General features: G+C 37.0%; 1 protein-coding gene across 2 annotated transcripts in view; it reads left to right on the top strand.

Annotated features, from left to right (window-relative positions):
- Positions 1-23,303, top strand: part of Jade3 (jade family PHD finger 3) — a 118,055-nt gene that overhangs the window by 50,057 nt on the left and 44,695 nt on the right. For both annotated transcript variants that reach the window (XM_051179305.1, XM_051179304.1), the window contains exons 4-6: positions 3,565-3,621; positions 4,109-4,188; positions 18,909-19,066. In XM_051179305.1, coding sequence (XP_051035262.1) covers positions 3,573-3,621; positions 4,109-4,188; positions 18,909-19,066 — 287 coding nt within the window. In that variant the 5' untranslated portion in view covers positions 3,565-3,572. The remainder of the gene's footprint in view (positions 1-3,564; positions 3,622-4,108; positions 4,189-18,908; positions 19,067-23,303) is intronic.

Here is a 23,303-nt window from a genome sequence, read left to right as displayed (position 1 = left end):
CTAGGTTGCTTTCAAGTTCTTGCTGTTACAAATAATGCTGCTATGAACATAGTTGAACAGATGTCTTTGTTGCATGGATGTGGATCATTTGGGTATATGCCTAAGAAGGGAATTGCTGGATCCTGTGGCAGACCGATTCCCATTTTCCCAAGGAACTGCCATACTGATCTCCAAAATGGCTGTATGAGTTTGCACTCCCACCAGCAGTGGAGGAGTGTTCCCCTTTCTCCACATCCTCTCCAGCATGAGTCATCATTGGTGTTTCTAATTTTAGCCATTCTGGCAGGAGTAAGATGGTATCTCAGAGTTGTTTTGATTTGCATTTCCCTGATAGCTAAGGATGTTGAGCACTTTCTTAGGTGTCTTTCAGCCAATTTGGATTCCTCTATCGAGAATTCTTTTTCCAGTTGTGTACCCCATTTCTTAATAGAGTTATTTTGGTGTTCTGGTGACTAGTTTCTTGAGTTCTTTGTATATTTTGGAGATCAGCTCTCTGTCAGATGTAGGATTGGTGAAGATCTTTTCCCAGTTTGTGGGCTGCCATTTGGTCTTGTCAACTGTGTCCTTTGCCTTACAGAAGCTTCTAAGTTTGAAGAGGTCCCATTTATTAATTGTGTCAGTGTTATTGAAGTTATGTTCAGGAAGAGCTCTCCTGTACCAATTTGTTCAAGGGTACCTCCCACTTTGTCTTCTAAGAGATTCAGTGTGGCTGGATTTATGTTGAGGTCTTTGATCCATTTGGACTTGAGTTTTGTGCATGGTGATAGACATGGGTCTATTTGCAGTCTTCTATAAACCATCATCCAGTTGTGCCAGCACCATTTGTTGAAGATGCTTTCCTCCTTCCATTGTATAATTTTAGCTGTTTTGTCAAAAATCAGGTGTTCGTAGGTGTGTGGGTTAATATCAGGATTTTCTATTTCATTCCATTGGTCTACCTGTCTCTTTTTGTGCCAGGACCAAGCTGTTTTCAGGACTATAGCTTTATAGTACATCTTGAAGTCAGGGATGGTGATACCTCCTGAAGTTCCTTTATTGTTCAGGGTTGTTTTGGCTATCCTGGGTCTTTTGTTTTTCCATATGAAGTTGAGTATTATCCTTTCAAGGTCAGTGAAGAACTGTGCTGGGATTTTGATGGTGATTGCATTGAATCTGTAGATTGCTTTTGGCAAGATTGCCATTTTTTACAGGTTTATCCTACCTATGCAAGAGCATGGGAGATCTTTCCATTTTCTGGTATCTTCTTTAATTTCTTTTTTTTAAAGACATAAAGTTCTTGCTATATAGGTCTTTCACTTGTTTGGTAAGTGTTACCCCAAGATACTTTATGGTGTTTGTGGCTATTGTAAAGGGTGATATTTCTCTGATTTCTTTCTCAGCCCCTTTGTCATCTTTATATAGTAAGGATACTGATTGAGTTTATCTTGTATCCTGCTAGTTTGCTGAAGGTTTTTATCAGCTGTAGGAGTTCCCTGGTAGTTTTTTGGGTCACTTATGTAAACTATTATATCTGCAAATAAAGTTTGACTTCTTCCTTTCCAATTTGTATTCCCTTGATCTCATTTTGTTGCCTTATTGCTTTAGCTAGAACTTCAAGTACAATATTGAAGAGATATCGAAAGAGTGGGCAGCCTTGTCTTGTTCCTGATTTTTGAGGAAGAGGAATCGCCTTAAGCTTCTCTCCATTCAGTTTGATGTTGGCTGTTGGTTTACTGTATGTTGCTTTTATTGTGTTTAGTTATGTTCCTGTTATCCCTGATTTCTCCAAGACCTTTATCATGAAAAGGTGTTGAATTTTGTCGAAGGCTTTTTCAGCATCTAGTGAGATGATCGTGTGATTTTTCTTTTATATGGTGGATCACATTGACAGATTTTTGTATGTTGCACCATCCCTGCAACCCAGGGATGACCCCTACTTGGTCATGGTGGATGATTTCTCTGATGTGTTCTTGGATTCAGTTTGCCAGTATTTTATTGAGTATTTTTGCATCAATGTTCATGAGGGATATTGGTCTGTAGTTCTCTTTCTTAGTTGGGTCTTTGTGTGGCTTGGGTACCAAAGTAATTGAAGCCTTGTAAAAAGAGTTTGGTAATCAACCTTCTGCTTCTCTTGTTTGGAACAATTTTAGGAGTATTGGTATTAGCTCTTCTTTGAATTTCTGGTAGAATTCTGCACTGAAGTCATCTGGCCCTGTGGTTTTTTTGGTTGGGAGGATTTTGATGACTGCTTCTATTTCATTTGGGGTTATAGGTCTATTTATGTTTCTGATCTGTTCTTGATTTAATTTTGGTAAGTGATAGTTATCCAGAAATTTGCCCATTTTTTTTTTTTTTTGAATTTTCAAATAATGTGGAGTATAGGTTTTCAAAGTATGACCTGAAAATTGTCTGGATTTCCTCAGTGTCTGTTGTTGCCCCCCCCCCCTTTTCTTTCTAGTTTTGTTAATTTGCATGTTCTCTCTGCTTTTTAGTTAGTTTGGATAAAGGTTTGTCTATCTTGTTGATTTTCTTGAAAAAAAAAAAAAAACATTCTCCCTTCGTCTTAATCCCAGTGAAGATCACTTTGTTTCAGGTATGTACTTTTTTGGCATTCTCAAAATACTCTATCAGTGTATTCTCTCCTTTGGTGATAACTTTGTTCTTGTTGGCTTCTGTGTAAGAAAATCCAGCAGACCTGTCTTTCAGACAGACCTTGGAGATTTGGACTAGTCTTATGCTTGATTCCCACACTTTTCTTGCTTCCTCAGCATCAACCATTTTTAATTTGTCCACTACTGTTCAACACCACGACAATTCACAGGCAGATTTCACTCTCTCATTTTAAGTGTTTGTGTCTTTTTTAACTCTAGTGTGTGTTCCCAGAAAGATGAAAGACTCTTTCAATCTGTTATTAACAGCACTCAGGAAAGGACACTTGAAGCAGTAGAAGTCCAGGCAGGCAGTGGTGTCTCAGGGGGCAGAGGCAGATGGATCTCTGTTATTTTGAGGCCAGCCTTGTCTACAGAGTCAGTTGCAAGACAGCTGAGGCTACACAGAAAAACCCTTTCTTGAACTAACCCTCCCCCCCAATAAAAAAGATGTAGTCTATAGCTTCACATTATTGGAACTTTTTAAAAGAAAACTTACTGTGTACATAGAGATTATTTTAGAATAGGCCTCTCATTTGGGAAATGGGAACAAGCAAAATGGAAAAGGGGCAGGAAGAAAGGCTGTGTGGTCATTCTCTTAAAGGTGAGGTGTGCTTCCTTCAGCCATCTGCTTTTTACGCATTTCTGTCTAAAGCTTATGTTTTAATCACTGCTTCTTCTTTTCATGTTCTTAATGGGATCTCTGTCTAGAGATAGCTCAAATGACTCCCTCGTATTTGATTTTGGCCACCCATAGTTTAGACTAATGTATGGCCTCACTCAACCTTGGGTATACTTTGTATTGGTTTGTTGGGATGGTTTGACTTTAAATTCATAGCAGTTCTTTGACGTCAGCCTTTCAGTAGGGGAGAATATTAACTGATTTCTAGGACAAGCATATATTGATCATTTCACTCAATGTAGTTCTCTTTCCCAGGATGCACCATGATGAAACGTCAGAGACCTCTCAGCAGTAGTGAGAGTTCCGATGAGTGTGAGTAGAACTAGCTATTAACCTGTGTATCTTTGTCTTTTGAGAATCTGTTCTTTGACTTGAGAATATACTGTTTCATGCTTTCTCTAACAGTTAAGATGTTTCTGAGAAGGAAAGGACAAGATCCACTTTTTATTCATTTAATTTCATTAGAAACGTATGAATTAAGTAGAAGAATTGGTTTTATGTGTCATGTAACACTTTGATTTTTACTGTAAATTTAATTATAACAAAGCTAAATCCAAAGTATTATGAGGTATGATTATACTAAGTTGAATCTTCACAGCTATTATTAAAGCTTTTATAGTCTGGGTGGCCACTAATATGTGTTAAACTCCATCAAGACTCTCTCTTGCATACAGTTGAATACTTTCTTAAATACTTGGAGATCTCTGTAATCTCCTATCTTTCCTATATCTAGTTGGTTAGCATTCGGTTAAAGTAGTGGGTAATATGTTTCAGTGTTTTTTCTAATTATCTTTTGCAGGTCCTTCCACTTCCTTTACTTCTCACCCAATGTATAGGAAGAAGTCAAAAAATCCTAAAGAACATAAGAAGTCTGCTGAGGTGAGATTAGATACTCAATTTTACACTTAAAACCTAGTATCTACTTCCTGCCAACATACAATACCCAGAATTTGGAAATGTGCAAAGTAAAATATATATGAATGGATAGATAGGCTCATTTTCTGATGATTATGCTTATTTTCCAATAAATATTTCATTTCTTTTCTCCTTTAGGAGAATGGTAATTTTTATGTTAGTTTCATTTGAGGAATATGTTCCCAGCTTTATAGTAATCATCTTCTAACCAGGAAATCAAATAGAGCTAGACTTGGAGATATGTGAAGGATCCCAAGCTCTTATAGCCTAGCTGAGTTACATTAGCGGGTGGGAGATAGTGCAAGATAGGTAAAGAGATTGCGGGTAGAGAGTGAAAGACTGAATCCTGACAGCTTTTGAAACTCTTATAGCCCAGAAAAAAAGTTCACTTCTCTGGTCATCTGACCCAAGAGCATCAAAATATTAGAATTGTATTTGGATTTAGCAGATAATTCAGACTTTCCTCAGTGGAAATTATTTCATGACAAATTGATCTTCATTTTCACTAACAGTAAACTTCTTTGGCTAGAAAAGAAAAAGAGAATGCATTAGTTACTGTTTGTGCATTGCAAATAATCACAAGATTAATGGCTAAAACAACTTCTGACCTCCTCAAACACTGGACACACTGTAGCACAAATTGTAATTGGTATTATTAATAATAACTCAGAGTCAGTTATCAGGGGGTGAAAGCTGAAGGATCACAGAAGCAAAGCGGCCAGTCACTAGAGAGTTCTTATGTCTGCCATTGGTCAGACCAAAGGGGCAATCCTGTCCTCTAACTGCTGCCTCAGACTTCCATGAGTTCCTGCCTCCACTAGCCTTAAATTCCTCTCTCCACCCACCCATATCACTTTCTGTATCCCCCTCTTTAGTGCTGGCATTAAAGGCATGTCACTCCAAGTACCGGGATCACCTTTGTGTGAGGTATTTCTCTTTTAGACTGGATCAATTTTAGCCCAGGTTGGCCTTGAACTAACAGAGATCGGTCTGCCTCTGTCTCCCAAGTGCTGGGATTAAAGGTGTGTACCACCACTGCCTGGCCTCTAAGCCTGATTAGTGTGGCCTCTAAGGCTGACTAGTGTGGCTAGTTTGCACTCCGATCTTCAGGCAAGCATTATTTGTTAGATCATAAACAAAATAACAAAATACCACCACAGCACACATGTGCTACACATACATATATGCAGACAAAACACTCATACACATATAATAAGAATAAATATTTTAAAATTAAAGAATACTCTTGAGTGTTCAATAGAATTTCCTCTACTCTGGGTTTGTCTGATATTTGTCTTATTATTAAGACTTATTGGACTTATTGGACTATAATTAAGGTTTTGGAGAATGATATAACAGGATGAAGAGCCCTTGTTACATTATGTCAAATTTTATAATTTTTATCATTTGTTTAACTTTTTTTTTTCTTTTTGTTCTTTTCACTAAGACTGGTGGTATACTAAAATATAGGGATGTTAGGCAAGGATTCACTTCCTGAAGGAAAGAGTTGACAAATATATTTGATAACATTCTATAAACATATAGGCCTTCTCCCTGACTTAAAAAAATATAGGGCTGATAAGATGGCTTCAGTGGGTAAAGGCACTTGGTGCCAAGTCTGACAACCTATTTCTGTCTTCAAAACCTACATGGTAGAAGGAGAGAACCAATTCTGGCAAGTTGTATTCTGACCTAACACTTGAGGTCATCCTAACCCTAACATCCACATCCACATACATCCACGTATACTGAATAAATAAATGAAAATATATTTTTATTACAGACATCTGAAAATATGGGTATATATATATATATATATATATATATATATATATATTTATTTATTTAATACTTTAGGGGTCTTTTTTTTTTTTAAATATTAGGTATTGAACCTGTGCCTTGCACATGCTGGGCAAGAACTGTGTTGTGCTATATCCCCACCCTACTTTATATTTTAGGTTGTAATCCTATATAATTTTTTAGTTCTTTATTTATTTACAGCCCAGCTGCTGTTTCCCCTCCTTTCTCTCCTCCCAATCCCCTCTGTATCCACACATTCACTCTTCCTTCATTTCTATTCAGAGGACAGGCCTCCCATAGATGTCAACCAAACATGGCATATTAAGTTGAAGGCTGGACAAAGCAGCCCAGTATGAGGGTAAAGGTCCCAAAAGCCAGAACAGAGTTGGAGACAAACCTTGCTCCCACTATTCGGAATCTCACAAGAAGACTACACTATACAACTGTAACATATATGTAGAGGGCCTAGGTTAGTCATAAGTAGGATCACCTTCATATATTCCTGGAAACTTCAATTGCACTAGGTTTCTAACTCATCTCCAGAATGTCCCCTAATTCCAATTGTCCTTTCCAATATGATCTCCCTCCATCTTCCTTCCACCTGATTTCTCCTGTTCTTGATCCACCACACCTTCTCTATTTCCCCTTCCCAGAAAGATTTCATGTGTCCCCCTTTGAACTTGCCTTGTTACTTAGCTTCTCTGAGTCTGGATTGTAGCATGGTTAATCTTTGCTTTACAGCTAATATACACTTAAAAGTGAGTACATACCATGTCTGTCTTTCTGGTTCTGGGTTATCTCACTCAAGGTGATTTTTTTTTCTAGTTCTGTTCTTTTTCCTGCAAATTTCATGATGTAATTGTTTTTTAACAGCTGAGTAATAGTTCATTGTGTAAAACGTTCTACAATTTGTTTCTCCATTCTTCTTTTGTTTTGTGGTTTGGTTTTGGTTTTGGTTTGGTTTTTTCCAGACAGGATTTTTCTGTGTAGCTTTGTAGAAAAGGCTGGCCTTGAATTCATAGAGATCCATCTGCCTTTGCCTCCCGAGTGCTGCCGAGTGCTGAGATTAAAGATGTCCTGCTTGTTTCTCCATTTTTTAGTTAAAGGACATATTGCTGTTTCTAGTTTCTGGCTATTACGAATAAAGCTGCCATGAACATAGTTAAGCAAGTGTCCTTGTGGTATGATAGAGCATACTTTGGATCTTGAGTTAGATAGTTCCCGGTTTTCTGAGAAACAACTATATTGATATTCAAAGTAGCTATACAGGTTTACATTCCCAACAGCAATGGAGGAGTGTTCCCCTTGCTTTACATCCTCACCAGCATGAGCTCTCAACTTGTGTTTTTTTTTTTTATTTTAGCCATTCTGACAGGTGTAAGATAGAATTTCAGAGTTGTTGTGATTTGCATTTCCCTGATGGCTAAGGATGTTGAACATTTCTTGAAGTGTTTCTCAGTCATTTGAGATTTCTCTGTTTAGATCTCTACCCCATTTTTTAAAATCAGATTATTTGGTTTGTTGATGTCTAGTTCCTTGAGTTCTTTATAGACTTTGGAAATTAGCCCTCTGTGTGATGTGGGATTACCCTTTTGTCCAATTGATGGTGTCCTTTGCCTTACAGAAGCTTTTCAATCTCATCAGGTCTGATTTATTGTCAATCTTAGTACCTGCACTATTGGTGTTCTGTTCAGGAAGTTCTCTCCTGTGACAATGTGTTGAAGGCTGTTCCTACTTTCTCTTCTATCAGATTCAGTGTATCTGGTTTTTATGTTGATGTACTTGGAGCTGAGGGATTTTTTGTTTGTTTGGTTGGTTGGTTGGTTTGGTTTTTGAGACAGGATTTCTCTGTGGCTTTGGAAGAGAGTGAGCAGCCTTGTCTTGTTCCTAAGTTTAGTGGAATTACATTTAATTTGATGTTGGCTATAGGCTCACTGTATATTGCCTTATATCCCTGATCTCTCCAAGGGTGTTGAATTTTGTCAAAGAGCTACAGCCCTACCCTACTTATACTTCAGATTATAATCCTACATAATTTTTTGCATTTTTGAAATTGCCCATTATATCAATAAAATCTCATCTTTATTTTCTCTTTTCTTTCTTTCTTTCTTTTTTTTTTTTTTTTTTTTTTTCTTTTTTTTTTTTTCTTTCTTGGTTTTTCGAGACAGGGTTTCTTTGTATTGCTTTGGAACCTGTCCATGAACTAGCTCTTATAGACCAGGCTGGCCTCAAACTCATGGAGATCTGCCCACCTCTGCCTCCTGAGTGCTGGGAATAAAGGCGTGCACCACCAATGCCTGGCTGTTTTCTCTTTTCAATTCCTATTTATACTATTATCTTAGGTTTATATTGGTTGTATACTAGATTTTTTTTTTGGTTGTATATTTAAATTATTAGGCCAGTACTCGACAACTGAGCTTTTGTTTCAATTATTAATTAGATATTTTTCTTCCTTTTTGTTTATGGTGTTAAAGATCAAACCTAATGCCTTGAATCTACCACTTAGCTACATTTCCAAGCCTCTTTTTTGCAATATATATTTAACTTTTAGTGCTTTAAACATCTTTTTAAATACCATTTTATTTTCTTTTTCTTCTTTTTTTAATTTAATTTTATATAACAAAGTCCAATTAAATGAAAACAAACATTTATACACAATATTTGGGAATTTGGGCGTCGTTCTTTCCAAACTACTTCCTGCTGGTAAGGGGCGCTGTCTTGGGGGATTCGAAGAAGATTCAGATATCCTAGCTGTAGTCTGTAGGGCTGTTTTGTCCAGCTGTTTGGAATGTAGGATCAGCTTGTACTCTGTTTCAGGCGGTCTGGTGTGATCAAACCACATTAGTCTGGAAGGAATCCACATCTTTTCATTTTCTGTGGAAACAAAAATAGAAATACTTTTCCCCAGTAACTTGTTCTTCAACTTAAATTTTGGAGTCAAAGCGTTTTTTTTTTTTTTTAATTTTTTAATTTATTATTTTACATGTCGATCCCAGTTCCCTCTCCTTCCCTCCCTCCCCTCCAGCCCTCCCTCCCTCCTTCCCTCCCTTTTGCCCTCTCTACCCTCTCCCATGCACTCTAAACACCCTCCCCTCCCAACCCCCCACCACAATACCATATGTAGGGGAATGCCATCCAGTTGGGGTCATGTAGATCTGACAGGTCCTGTGAAGTAGGGACTAGGGCTTCTCTCCTATCTCTAGAATAAGGCAGTTATCCCTCCATGGGGGATATGTTTGCAAAGTCCTTTTGTGCACCAGGGATACATCCTGGCTCCACTGTCTGAGGTCTCTTAGACCTTCTGGCTGAGACCCATATTCAGGGGGGTCCGAGTCAGTCCCCTGCTGGCTTCCCAGCTATCAGTCTAGTGGCCCTTAGCTCCTCCTTGTTCAGGTAAGCTGTCTCTATGTACTTCTACCGCATGGTCTTGTCCTCTCCATCTGCTTCTGGGTTCTAGTTCGACTCAGTGTTTATGTATGGGTGTTTGCTCCTGTTTTCAACAGGCATTAGTTGAGGACTCCATGGAGAAGTTAGTTGTTGATGTCACTCTCCGGGAAGGGCATTTATGATAGCCTTTCCACGGGAGCTGAGATTGTTAGTTGGGAGCAGTCTTGTAGTTCCCTCGACCTTTCTTTGTGTTCAACTTTATCTTCAAACCAATATTGGCTCCCTCTTTTATGCTCTCTGTCTCTGTCTCTGTCTCTCTCTCTCTCTCCTATTTTCCATTCCTAACCAGGCTCAATCCTCCTGGTCGCACATGCCTTCCTCTCCTCCCTCTCATTTTCTCCTACTTCTCTCTCCATTAGCTGTCCTCCCCCACTTTACCTGAGGTCTGGGGGACTTGTCCCTTCCCAGTTCTGTGAGGGACTTTATATGAATCTCTTAGAATACAACTTGTATCCTAGTTCCTCTGGTGATGTGAATTATAGGCTGGTGATCATTTGATCTAGTTCTAAAATCCATATATGAGTGAGTACATACTGTGTTTCTCTTTTTGTGACTGGGTTACCTCATTCAGGATAGTTTCTTCAAGTGCCATCCACTTGCCTGCACATTTCAAGATACCATTATTTTTTCTGCAGAGTAGTATTCCATTGTGTAGATGTGCCACATCTTCATTAACCATTCTTCAATTGAAGGGCATCTAGGTTGCTTCCAGGTTCTTGCTATTACAAATAGTGCTGCTATGAACATAGTTGAACAGATGGCTTTGTTGCATTGATGTGAATCCTTTGGGTATATGCCTAAGAGGGGGGATTGCCGGGTCCTGTGGTAAACTAATTCCCATTTTCCTGAGGAACCGCCATACTGATCTCCAAAATGGCTGTATGAGTTTGCACTCCCACCAGCAGTGGAGGAGTGTTCCACTCTCTCCACATCCTCTGCAACATAAGTCATCACTGGTGTTTCTAATTTTAGCCATTCTGGCAGGGGTAAGATGGTATCTCAAAGTTGTTTTGATATGCATTTCCCTGATAGCTAAGGATGTGGAGCATTTTCTTAAGTGTCTTTCAGCCCTTTTGATTTCCTCCATTGAGAATTCTTTCTTCAGTTCTGTACCCCATTTTTTAATAGGGTTATTTGGTGTTTTGTTGACTAGTTTCTTGAGTTCTTTGTATATTTTGGAGATCAGCCCTTTGTCGGATATAGGATTAGTGAAAATCTTTTCCCAGTCAGTGGGCTGCCGTTTGGTCTTGTCAACTGTGTCCTTTGCCTTACAGAAGCTTCTAAGTTTGAAGAGGTCCCATTTATTAATTGTTTCTTTCAGTGTACCATTTTAATTTCATCCTATTAATTTTATATTTAATTTCCTTTTCAAATATTTGTTTAATTTGGTGTGTCTGTGTTGATTTCTAATTAGAGTCCTTTTGTCAGAGAAAACTGTGACTTCAATTTTTTGTGTTTGTTGTTGCTTTTTAATAGCCGAGGCATAGTTTTGGTTTTATGTTTGGTGATTGATTATTCAGTGGAAATGTAAAAGTAATGTGTTAGATCCCATTGAACTATAGATATAGACAGTTATGTACCACCAGTGTAAGTACTCTTAATCATGGAGTCATATCTCCAAACTTATGAAGCATGCTAGGCATGCTTCTTCCAAATTTTCTGTTAAAGAGATTTTAGTAGAGTTGTATTACTTTCACATGTGATTCAAAGACTTTATATAGCTTCTGAAAATTATAGAGGGGGTTTTAAGAGTGTGTCTTAAATGTTTTTTCCCCTGAGCTTGTAACCCTCCCCAAAGTGTTCATGTTCTTGTTTTTTGTTTTGTTTGGGTTTATTGTTTGTATTTTATTTTTATTTTGAAGGGACAGGGTTGAAAAAGGGTTTCATAATGTAGCTCATGCTAGGCTCTCACTGGTTATGTAACCCAGACTGTCCTCAAACATTCAGAGTGCTGGGATTACAAATGTGTTCCATATTTGTTCCATATAGGCCTAAGAACCCATGCTGTTTGATTTTTCAGTGAGTGTACAAAAGAATGGTTTCATTATGACAACTTCACACATACATATTTTACACTTTGCTCATGGTTACCAATCACATTACACGTTTTATTTAGTTCTACTTCCACCCTCCCTCCCATTAGTCTCTGTCAAGTTAGTGTCCCTTTTACTTTTCATGTTGTTATATTTTTGTAATTTTGTTTAAGTTTTTGGAACTGAGAACCAAACCCAGGGCCTGGCACTTGCTAAGCAAGTGTTGTACCACTGAGCTAAATTCCCAGCCCCATGTTACTATATTTTTAAATTCAGATTCTCCACATATGAAAGAAAACATGATGTTTATCTCTTTTAGTCTAGCTGATTTCATTTAATATAACCATGTATAGTTGCATCAATTTTTCTAGAAATGACTTAGTTTTGTTCTTTTTTAAAAGATTTATTTTATTATTTTGGTGTGTGTATGCAGGTATCCCACACCAAGAAGATGGAACTAGATACCTTATATTCCTTTTTAGTATATTCCCAGGAGTCACATAAGTGAGTCATATAGTAATTATACTTTTAATTTTAAGAGGAACCTTCATATCAATTTCCTCAGTGTTTGGACTAGTTTATATTCCTACCAGCAGCATATACAGGTCTCCCTTTCCTAAACCCTTGCCAGCGTTTGTTCTTTGTGTATTTTTCTGTCTCTTTCTCTTCCTCTCTCTCTCTCTCTCTCTCTCTCTCTCTCTCTCTCTCTCTCTCTCTCTCTCTCTGTCTGTCTGTCTGTATATATGTATGTATGTCTATATTGATAGTCTAGTTGAATTCATAGTGAGGCCTCCTTTGTTCCTACAAGCATCTGAGATGCCAGATGCATACACAGTATTGGACTTGGCATAGCTTCTGGACTGTATGTTAGCTTGTGAATCTCTTCTTTGACCATAAGTGAGCAGTTATCTAGTAAATACAAAGCCCTTTTGTTTCTGTAACTTTTGGGGAAACCACTAGTGCATCTAAAATAGGCGCACAATTAAGAACTTGTAAACTTCTCAACTTCATTATCTAGAAAGAATACATTTATAACTTGCATTTGCAATCTTTACGTTGAAACTAATGGCCACGTTTTGCCTGTTGAAGTTTCTTTAATACCTATGACTTCTAGAATGTTAGTTCATATTCCTATTAGTGCTCTTACTTGGGAATCCTACTGGTTTTGGAGCCAAACAATGCACATGTTCATTGAGCAACCAACACACATCTTTCTCACTTTCTCAACAATTACTTGATTGACTAGATAGCAACTCAACTGTATACTTCTTTTTGCTTTTGGAAGAAAAGCTGAAACTAATGATGTTATTAAAATAACTCCATCTAATATTTTTTAACAGCCACAGTGAACTCAATAGATTGCTGAGCCTTTTATACCAATATACCTATTTAATCCTCAAAACAAGCCACATGAACAGTGTTACTATCCCCATGTTATAGAGGAATAGAGTTAGAGAATTTAGCTAACTTGCTTAAAGCTAGTATGTAGTTAAGACCAATAGACAGGTAGATTATCACAGTACCTGTTTTCCTTTTTAAAAAAAATGTTTAACTACATAAAACATTTTTTAGTTCAAACATCAAACTGTAAAACAAAATACATTTAAAAAGATCTAATTTTAGTTTCCCTCTGCTTGTCTTACAAATGGATTTGTTGTAAATGCAGTTTTTACAACAGGTCTTGTCTTGTTCTTTGTTCTATGCTCTTGTTCCCTTCCACCCTAGGATGCTGCAGGAATAAGACTATCACCACATACAAGCACTGTTGTCTTAGAACTTCCAGAGTCTCAAACCATGAGCCAAATAAATGTGTTCTTTCTAAATGAGTCAATCTCAAATACTATATGGCAATAAGATACAGTCTAAGATATTCCCTTCCCTTTGCTTTGCCTCACCTGCACATATTTTAGTTTATCCTTTTATAGTTTCTTTATCAAAATACATTCAAATATGCATATATGTATATATCAGGAAATGCTTTAGCTATTTTATTTATGTTCATTTTTTAAGCTTTGAGAATACCTTTTCTAATAAAAAATAAGTTCATAAGACCAGTGCAGTAAATATATTTCATATCACCTTGCAGATATGTCTGACTGCTGAACCTACATATCCATCTCTTCAGCATTTTCTATTTTGCTTCATGCTTAAAGTATTACTTTCATATCAGGATAATGCAGATTTTTATATTGTGGTTTGAGTAAAAATGCTTCTCTATAATGCTTGGTCTGACACCTTTTAATATAACTAACATAAGCCATCTGTTTTTCTCAAAAGGGGAAGTCAAAACTGTACTAGCTATTAGATTTACCTTTGACTTGCTTAGGGAAAATGAGTCTAAGTTGGTTGGTCAGTCTGCATGAGCTTTCCCAGACTTGACAGAGTACCTGATCCCTGGATGTTCAGTATTTCTTGAGCCATGGGCAAGGACCAGATGTCTGTAATCTTAAATTACTCTTTTGTTTGGTAAATATATATTAGCATCCTAGGCCTGGGTTAATAAATTACCACAAACTAGGTAACTTTTAAAATTATAAGGATTTATTCTCTGTTCTGGAGTATAGAAGTCCAAAATCAGCCAGTCTGAACTCTGTGGATGTTTTAGAGGAAGTTCCATTCTTCTTTTAGTTTCTGGTTGTATTTACTGATTTTGTTTACTTTTCATCAGTGCATCACCCAATCACTGCCTCCCAGTCCTTTTCTCAAAAGATTTTTCTCTACCTTTATCTAGTAAGGGCATTTACTACCATATGTATAGTCCATCCAGACATTCCATAATCATCTCTTCTCCAGATCCTAACTTAATAAAGCTGAAAACCTCTTTCTCTAAACATTTAAACATCTGTAAGTTCAGGATATTAGGATGTGGGCAGTTAACCTACTAACATGTTTCCAAGCTACTTAAGAAGCCATATAGAGCAGATTTTCATAAGAAGTATGAACACATTGTATATCCTGTGTCATTTGCTGGTATAGCCTTTTAAAGTCCATAGTGTGGGTTTTGTAATGGCTAAAGAGTGACTCAACATGTAAAAGCACTTACTGCTCACAAGCACCTGTAACTCAGTTTCAGGGGATCTGATGTCCCTTTCTTCTCTGTTGGCACCAGGAATGTGGTATATACACATATATGCAGGCAAAGCATTCATGTTTATAAAAATAAGTAAGTCTTTTTTTTTAAAGAACATTACTTGGAAAATATTGAAGTATTTGGGGCTCTTGTCAGATATTTAGCTCTAGTTGTCTTTTCCAGATCTAAGATATGATTTACCATAATACTACCTTTTTCTCAAAGACATTAGTTATTATAAACTGCTAACGCTACTTAGCCACTGGCTTATTAAAGGCACACTAGTAATTTATAAAAAATGCAGTATAGTGTTCAGTAAAATGATGATTCATTGCCTCCTAATCACTCAGAACACTGAGCTCTGTGCAAAGCATGGTAAACAGTATGTCTGTGATCTCTTATCCACTTATATGAGGCATTATGTTATAAACCACAAATTTTTGCCTCTTGTAGCCTTTGCTTTTTCCCAGTGCGTCACCCAATTAATTTTAATTGGCCAGGATTCTTAGTAAGATTGTTTTTTTTTTTTTTTTTTTTTGCCACCTGACCACCTTTGTGTTTAATGTAGACTACTTCTATGCTGTGTCATAAAAATCCTTCCTAAGTGAAACCAACAAAGATTTTCAGTTGTCCATACAAAGTAGGAAATGGAGTAAGCTCTTCCTTATTTAAATGGCACTATTTGATTATGTGATAGTTTGGCCCTATACTTTGTAAATATCTCAGTTTAAACATGACTGCAGCTACTGTGAATTCATTGTTTTATTAGGTCATAATATGTACTTCCACTTTTATGTTAAACAGAACTTGGACGTTCTCCTTTAAGAGACTTGATAAGCATTAAAGACTAAATTTGCTTGATAACGTCTCTTCCCTTGATCTTCTAGAAGTGTAGGCATGTCCTGCAAATGGTATGATTTTTCATAATAGACATTGTGAAGCATAAATAAGTTTGTGGATGCTTGCCTGTAAAAGTGTGTTGCTTAGATGTTAACTGGACATTTTAGCTTAAGAATTTATGTTATACCTTTTTGTTCTCTGGTTTTTCAAGACATGGTTTCTCTGTAGCTTTTGGAGCCTGTTCTGGAACTAGCTCTGTAGACCAGGCTGGCCTTGAACTCACAGAGACCTACCTTCCACCTGCCCCTGCCTTCCAAGTGCTGGTATTAAAGGCGTGTGCCACCAACACCTGGCATATTTTTGTTCTCTTGATGACAAAGCAGAATTGAAAGCTGGCTACCATAAACATTTGAATCATGTTTGCTGACTAGTTAACCTGAGTTCAAATTGTAACTATATACATTAATCATTGCCCTACTTCTGACACATAAACTTCTACATAGCTAGGTCTATCTGAAAGAGATGGCGTTTAGGTTTTACTAGGAATCTCTTGACTGCCACAGTATACTTACCATTCATATCCTTCTCACAGTTCACTAATAGTGAGGAACATTGATAAGTTGGCAAAATAAAGTTGTGAGTATAAAGATAACTAAGATAACTAGAATAAGGCTATCAACTTTCCAAAGTATAATGTATCTCTAGGTACATACCCATGCACTTGTGTGTGCATGAGAATAAAAAGAAATGCACATTTGGTGGAGAAAGAAACACAGAAAATAATGAATATAATTATAAAATGACACAGTTGAAAGATTATGCATGGTGGTTCATGCCTATAATACTAACACATAGGAGGCTGAGGCAGGAAGATTGCCATAAGTTTGAGACTAGCCTGGGCTACAGTCCTAAACCTGCTTTACAAAACAAAAATTGGGAACATGGATAATACAGCTCAGTGGTAGAGCACTCACCTGACAGATAAGAAGCTCGGGGATGAATCTTCTGCAGGACAGGGGAAAAATTAAACAGAACATATCTTAAAGTATCAGACAGACTAAGTAAACAAAAACTAATTAGGAAACAGAAGTTCTCAAGAACATACATATCAAGGAAGCTCTAAGTAATACATATCAAACTGTGTTTTGGTACTATAGACAGTAAAGAATATACCTTCTCAAGTGCCTTAAAAGTGCTTATCCAGTGAAGTGTTAACTATGGTAGGTGGTGCATATTGGGAATCAGGGGAGGGGGCAGTGAGTGGAGAGGGAGTTAGGAGAAAGAGAAGGGGAGGAGAACATGTAGGACCAAGAAGATTGAGTGGTCAGGGAAGGAATAAGTGTGTGTGTGTGTGTGTGTGTGTGAGAGAGAGAGAGAGAGAGAGAGAGAGAGAGAGAGAGAGAGAGAGCATAATAGACAGAGCTATCCATAGGTTTGAAGAGAAAACTGACTCTAGAGAAATGTCCTCAGACCTACAAGGATGACCCCAACTAACAATCTCAGCAACAATGGAAAGGCTACCTTAAATGCCCTTCCCTGATAATGAAATTGATGACTAATTTATCTGCCATCTTGGAGCACTCATCTAATAGCTGATGGAAACAGAAGCAGACACCCACAGCTAAACACAGAGCTGAACTCCTGGAATCCAGTTGCAGAGAGGGAGGAATGATAAGAAAAATGGGGAAAAGAGCAGACTACAGAAACTGAGACAGCTGACCTGAACAAGGGGGAGGGAGTTAATGAAACCCCAGACTGATAGCTGGTGCATTGGACCAACTTAGACCCCTGAACATGGGTCTCAGTTAGAAGGCCTGGGCAGCCTAAGGGACCTCTGACACTGGAACCAGGATGTATCCCTGATACACGAAAGGACTTTGGGAGCACATTCCCCATGGAGGGATACTCCCCTAGCCTAGAGGCAGGAGGGAGGGCCTAGATCCTACTCCAAATGACTTGACAGATTTTGTTGATCTCTCCTGGAAGGCATCACCCTCCATGTGGAGTGGGTGGGGCATGGGATGGGAGGGGGGTCGGGGGTATGGGAGGGAGGGAGAGGAAACTGGGGTCGATATGTAAAATAATTTTTTAAAGGAAAAAATTGCTTATCTAGAATAAAAGCAAATATTTTCATATAAAACATCAGTAATTATCATTAAATAGGAAACAACTAACAATTTGAAAAGCAAGATGTGTTTATGGTGTTCTCTAAGTGTTTACTCCAAGATATTTACATTACAAAAGGAAATATACTAACCTAACAGTGATGAAAATCAGAAACACGTCTGAATTAATTTAACAAGATACTGTCTGAGTAGTCAAATTTCATAAAACAAGACATTTATCATTATACATCCCTAATAAAAATAGAATAAGAACACAGCATTTTTTTCTGTGATGTTCTTACCAAAAGAAACCCCAAATCCCAAACATGTATATCCTCAAACCAGTATCAACACACACCAGATAAGTCCTAGTTGGCAAGACACACAAATACTCAAGTGTCAGTCATGAAGAATGGGAAAAGACTGAGAAGTTCTCACAGATTGGAAGATGCTAAGGAGGTATAACTGTGTTGTAATAGAGGATCCTGGGATGAACTCCAGAACAGAAAGACACTAAGGAAACTTGGTGTAAATGGAATAATGTCTATAGATTAGGCAATAGTATATCATAATGTTATTTTCTTAGTTTAGGAGCCAGTATAGCAACTCAGGCCTATAATCTCAGAAATTACAAAGCTGAGGCAGGAGGATTCCTGCAAGTTCTAGTTCAGTCTGAGCTAGAGAGAGATCTTCTTTTCAAAACTAAATCAAAATTTTTCTGAGGCAAGATGTGGTGCTTAGTGCTTGGTCCAAGCACTAAAATCCAGAGGCAGGATAATCTCTTAGTTTGAGGCCAGCCTGGTCTACCTAGTAAGTTCCAGGTCAGCCAGGGCTATGCAGTGAGACCTGTCTCAAAGCAAAACAAACAAAATTTCAGCAATTTACCTTGGTAATTTAAGGTATTAATAGCATGTGAAACTATCTCAAGAGAATATAAGAATGTTCTACCTTTTTCATAATTTTTTTGTACAGGATTTAAGACTATAGGCCAGGCTGATCTCAAAATAAAGTATAATTATTTCTAAGTAAAAACTTAAATTATGTAATGCCTAAAGAATTGTAAGTTATCAGCAGATATTTGTTACTTAAAGAGTGTTAAGGATTGTTTCTTTTAATTAAAAAATCTCCTTTGAAATAACATTGTTTATTTAACTTCAAGGAGCCAAAAATTCTGGAAGAAGTCCTTTACCTTTTATTAAATCTAAAAGAGCTGGCTTCCCTGTCAGTATGTCAAATTTTCCCAAACAGATATTGTCATGCCCATTTAGGAATCAGGAGATGTTTCTCTTATTAGAGATAGATTTTGAGCAGGGATAATCTTTTTTAAAAGAACAATAAACAGTACCAGTTTCATAGTGATTTTAAATTATGTGTAATGTATTTTCCCAGGTATTCCGAAAGGACCTCATCAGTGCCATGAAAATTCCTGACTCTCACCATGTTAATCCTGACAGCTATTACCTTTTTACTGATACATGGAAAGAAGAATGGGAAAAGGGAGTCCAAGTACCAGCCAATCCAGACTCTGTTCCAACACCTTCTCTCAGGTATTGGCATGGTTTCAACTTTGATTTAGCAATAGAGCTCTCTTGGTTTTCTGTGTATTTCTTGGGGAGAAACTCAGGAGTCATTATACATTCCTAACATACAAAGTTAACCTAACTCACAGTAATATACCAGGTCATGATTGATCAATAAATTTCAGCTCATTTATCTAAGAAATTTATAAGATGAAATGATTTGAAATCCAATAAAAATCTAGGAAACTATTTCACCCAAGATTTCCATATTTGACTAGGCCACCAGTAGCATTAATTAGTCTTTGAAGAGATAAGTTTCCCATAGGAATTGCTTCAATATAAGTGGAGCCTCATTAGTGATGGTACTAATAGGTAGCCAAAGCATATAGCCTCTAAAACAGAAACTCAAATGAAAATGAAGTATTAGAATAGTTGGTCACTGTAAGCACACACCTTCATTTTAAAGATTTGAAAGCACTTAAGGTAGAAAGACTGATTTGTGGAAGAGTAGTAAGCTCTTCAAAAGTAGTGCTGGTTTTAGAAACCATTTTATCCTACTGGTTTTGGGTGTTCCCAGTGCTTTACCCAAGTCTGGCATGAAGTAGAATGTTCAGTATGTTTGAGCAAATGCAAGAATGAGTAAGTAGAAGACACAGCTACAGATAAAGGGCTGGTAGAACTTGTAGTACCTTTTTTCAGATAGTGTCTCATTATACAGACCTTGAATTCACTATATAGCCCAGAATAGCCTCAAACTACTGTCCTTCTGCCTCTGCCCTCTGAGTACTAGGACTGAAAGCATGTGTCCCCATGCCTAATGTATATTAGGTTCTTAAAAGTGTAGAGATAAACATCCTTAACTTTTCTACTCCTGTCACCAAGTTCATATGTCCTATTAATGGTCTAGTATCACTTCTAGAAATGCAGGCCCAGGTATCCCATACATACCCTGTTACGGAAAGCTTTTAAACCCTTTCTTCTTTAACACACATTCCTACCTCCTAAAAATCTGTCATATTTTTATATTAGTATAATGGCCCTGTTGCTGCATTTTCCATTAACACTCCAAGGATTATTGAAACAACTTGGTGTTTGGTCTTGATATTAATTCAATATATCAAATATACTTTATTGGGGTGAGATTAAATGTTTTTGGCATAAGTGGAGAATATACTGCTTTAAAAGGCATATCTAACTGATAAGTAACCAAACAAAATTAGGATGGTTTAAGAAAAGTAAACTTAGAGACTTTCGAGTTAGCTTCCTCTCACAGAGACATATATTCCCTAATTCATACGAGCCCTCAGTGCTCTAATTTAATTAGTTCTAAGAGTTTAGGATAGTTACCATTTTATATGTTGTAAATTTTTGCTAAATCCCCTGTTTTCCATACTTCTTTGCCTATCTTATAAATCCTTTAATTTTAATTGGTCAAGGTAAGCGACTATATTATTGATTATATTAAATCCCTTAATGAAATTCAGAACTAATTGCTCTTGATAGTTAGATTGTATTTTGAATTTCTTAGTTGTCAAATAAGAATCATTCTGTAATATATACTTTCTTACCAGAGGTACCTGAAAGATTTATTAAAACTTTTTGCTGGGAGCATGGTGGTACAGATGCCTTTAATCCCAGCTTTTGTGAAGCAAAGGCAGGAAAATTTATCTCTGAATTCAAGGCTATCCCAGACTACAGACTACCTAGCGAGTTCTCAGACCAGTTATGGATACACATAGTGAAACCCTGTCTCAAAAAAAAAAAAAAAACTTAAATCACTATCTCAGAGCTTTTGATTTGGTAGATTTGAAATGTGAGGCTTAAGTTTGATTTGCTTTGTTGGTCCATATAGGGTATCACTCTGTAGCTCATTCCCACCTCCTGTGCTGGGATTACAGCTAAGAATTTCTAGCAATAACTCACACAATGTTTTTACCAATAGTCTAAGGGTGACGCTTTGGGAGCAGTTTTTATGGAATATGTTAATCGTATTTTCTGAATTTACTAGAAGTGGGGGGGGGGAGAACATTAAGTGGAGTTCCAGGGACAATCTTTGATGTCATTCCTCAGGTGTCATTTTTTAAATTAAAGTTTAATTTATGCTGAATTTATTCCCAAGCCATAAGTGTTTATGTTTCTTCAGGGATACCTTTAAAGTTTGTGCAGCTTCTTCTGGCTTAAACACAAATTGTTCTTTGTTAGTGAAGATCATCTTAATGTGACAAAGGCCATTCATGTATGGGTTAAATCAGACCATGAACTCTATGAATTCAATAGCCCATCATCTTAGGTTATCCTGTATGTGTTCAGTGACTACAGATACTACATGTAAACCTTTGAGTTTAGCATTACTCTGCATTTTTAAATATATGCAGCAAAATTTCAGCATTATTTTTGAAACACATACCCTATGGCCAGCCCCACTGTTTGACTTTGGACACACCTACTTATTCCAACATTATACTACCAAAAAGACACACATTATTACTTTTTCTTAAAAAAAAAGTTTTTAAAACAATCTTATTTTATATACCAACTCCAGTTCCCATTCCCCCACCCTTTCCCCACCCTACCCATGATCTACTCCTCAGAGAAGTTGATGCCTCCAGTCTCTGTGAATTTCTCCAACATGCAAGACCATGTTAAAGACCACACATTACTTTTAAAGTGACATTTTTCAGATACTTTGGCTTTTTTGGTGTATATGCCCTTGATGACCTAGACAGTTTCCAGGATATTGTAAAAGGGAACACAAACGTTTTAACCTTTTCATTTGTATGATTTTATGGAGTTTTCTTGGCCAAGAGAGTAGTGAACTAGTTTTCATAAGTCTCCTCAGGAAGAAGCCCCCCACTTTTTAAAGGCAGCCATGGTCTAGAATTCTCCAAGTGTGATGGTTGGCCAATAAGCCTCAGGGAATCAGCCTGTCTTCACTTCCCCAGTGCTGGGATTACAAGAGCACAACACCATGCCGCCATCTTGTTTGTTTGTTTGCTTGCTTGCTTGCTTGCTTGCTTGTTTTTATGAGGGTCCTATGGATCAAGCACAGGTTCTTGTGTTTACAAAGTATGCATTTTACCACCTAATTTATCTTCCTAGCCCCTGGAGTTTGTACTTTTGTAAAAAATCTTCGAATATCCCCTTTGGCTTTAAATAGTAATCAACCATATTTGGAGGCTCAATTATAGAATCAAAGCTTTATGTTTGAAATACCTGATCTCAATTACCTGCTACTTTTAAATAGCCAGCATTTTTCAGAGGTCAGTCTGTTCTATGGTTTTTAATTTTTTGGACTTTGTAGGACTTTAACAATTATGTCTTTGTGATACCGAATTAGAATATTGAAAAAGAATACATTTCGATACCTTCATCTCTGTTTTCAAAAACAAATTTAGTCATGCTGGTGCATACAATACTTAGGAAGCAAAAGTTCAAAGCCATCCTGGACATGATGAGACACTGACTCAAAAATAAAATCAAATTAAATCAGTTAATGTTTTGGGTTGTTGCATCACACTTACTTCACCCCATAACATGAAGTAGCTGCAAGACTGGACCTGATTCTCTTCAGTGGAATGTATCTTCATGATGTTTGATCATTTTCTGGTTCATTCATTTGGGTTTTTTTTTTTTCCTTTTACATTTTTGGAGGGGTTAGACACACACTTGTATGTGGAGGTGAGAAAATAACTTTCAGAAGTCAGTTCTTTCTGTTTAGCATGTAGGTTTCAGGGATTAAACTCATGTCATTAGGCTTGGTGGCAAGTGTCCTTAATCACATAGGTACCTTAACATCATTATTAATATCGAGTTTATTAGTTAATATTGGCTTATTAATATTAAGTCTTCAGAACTGTATTACATTTGCAATGAATCTCTTGTACAATATGTGATTTGCTCCCAGTAGTATGGTGGCATCTTTAATCCATTCACTTGGGAGGTAGGGCAGGCAGGTTTCTGGGAGTTCAAGGCCAGCTTTGTCTACATATCTAGTTCAAGGACAGACAGAGAGAGCTACATAGCCTCTGCCTCAAAAAAATGAGGTTTGCATTTTCTTTCTCACAGTTTAATATAGATATAAATTGTCTTTTCATCTTTTAGCAGTCTTTTAGAAAGTAAAGGTGTTTTTATTCCAGGTCATTTTTTTTTCTATTGGGTTGTATTTTTAGTGTCAAATCTATGAATTTTGCACCTGACCCTACATCCATTTCAAAGATTTTCTCATATACTTCCATTTAAATGTATGATCTATCTTGAATTAGCT

The sequence above is a fragment of the Phodopus roborovskii genome, unplaced genomic scaffold (assembly GCF_943737965.1).
Source record: "Phodopus roborovskii unplaced genomic scaffold, PHOROB, whole genome shotgun sequence".
Lineage (NCBI taxonomy): Eukaryota > Metazoa > Chordata > Mammalia > Rodentia > Cricetidae > Phodopus > Phodopus roborovskii.
The sequence above is the reverse complement of the archived record's forward strand: the minus strand, read 5'-3'. Positions and strand labels throughout refer to the sequence as shown.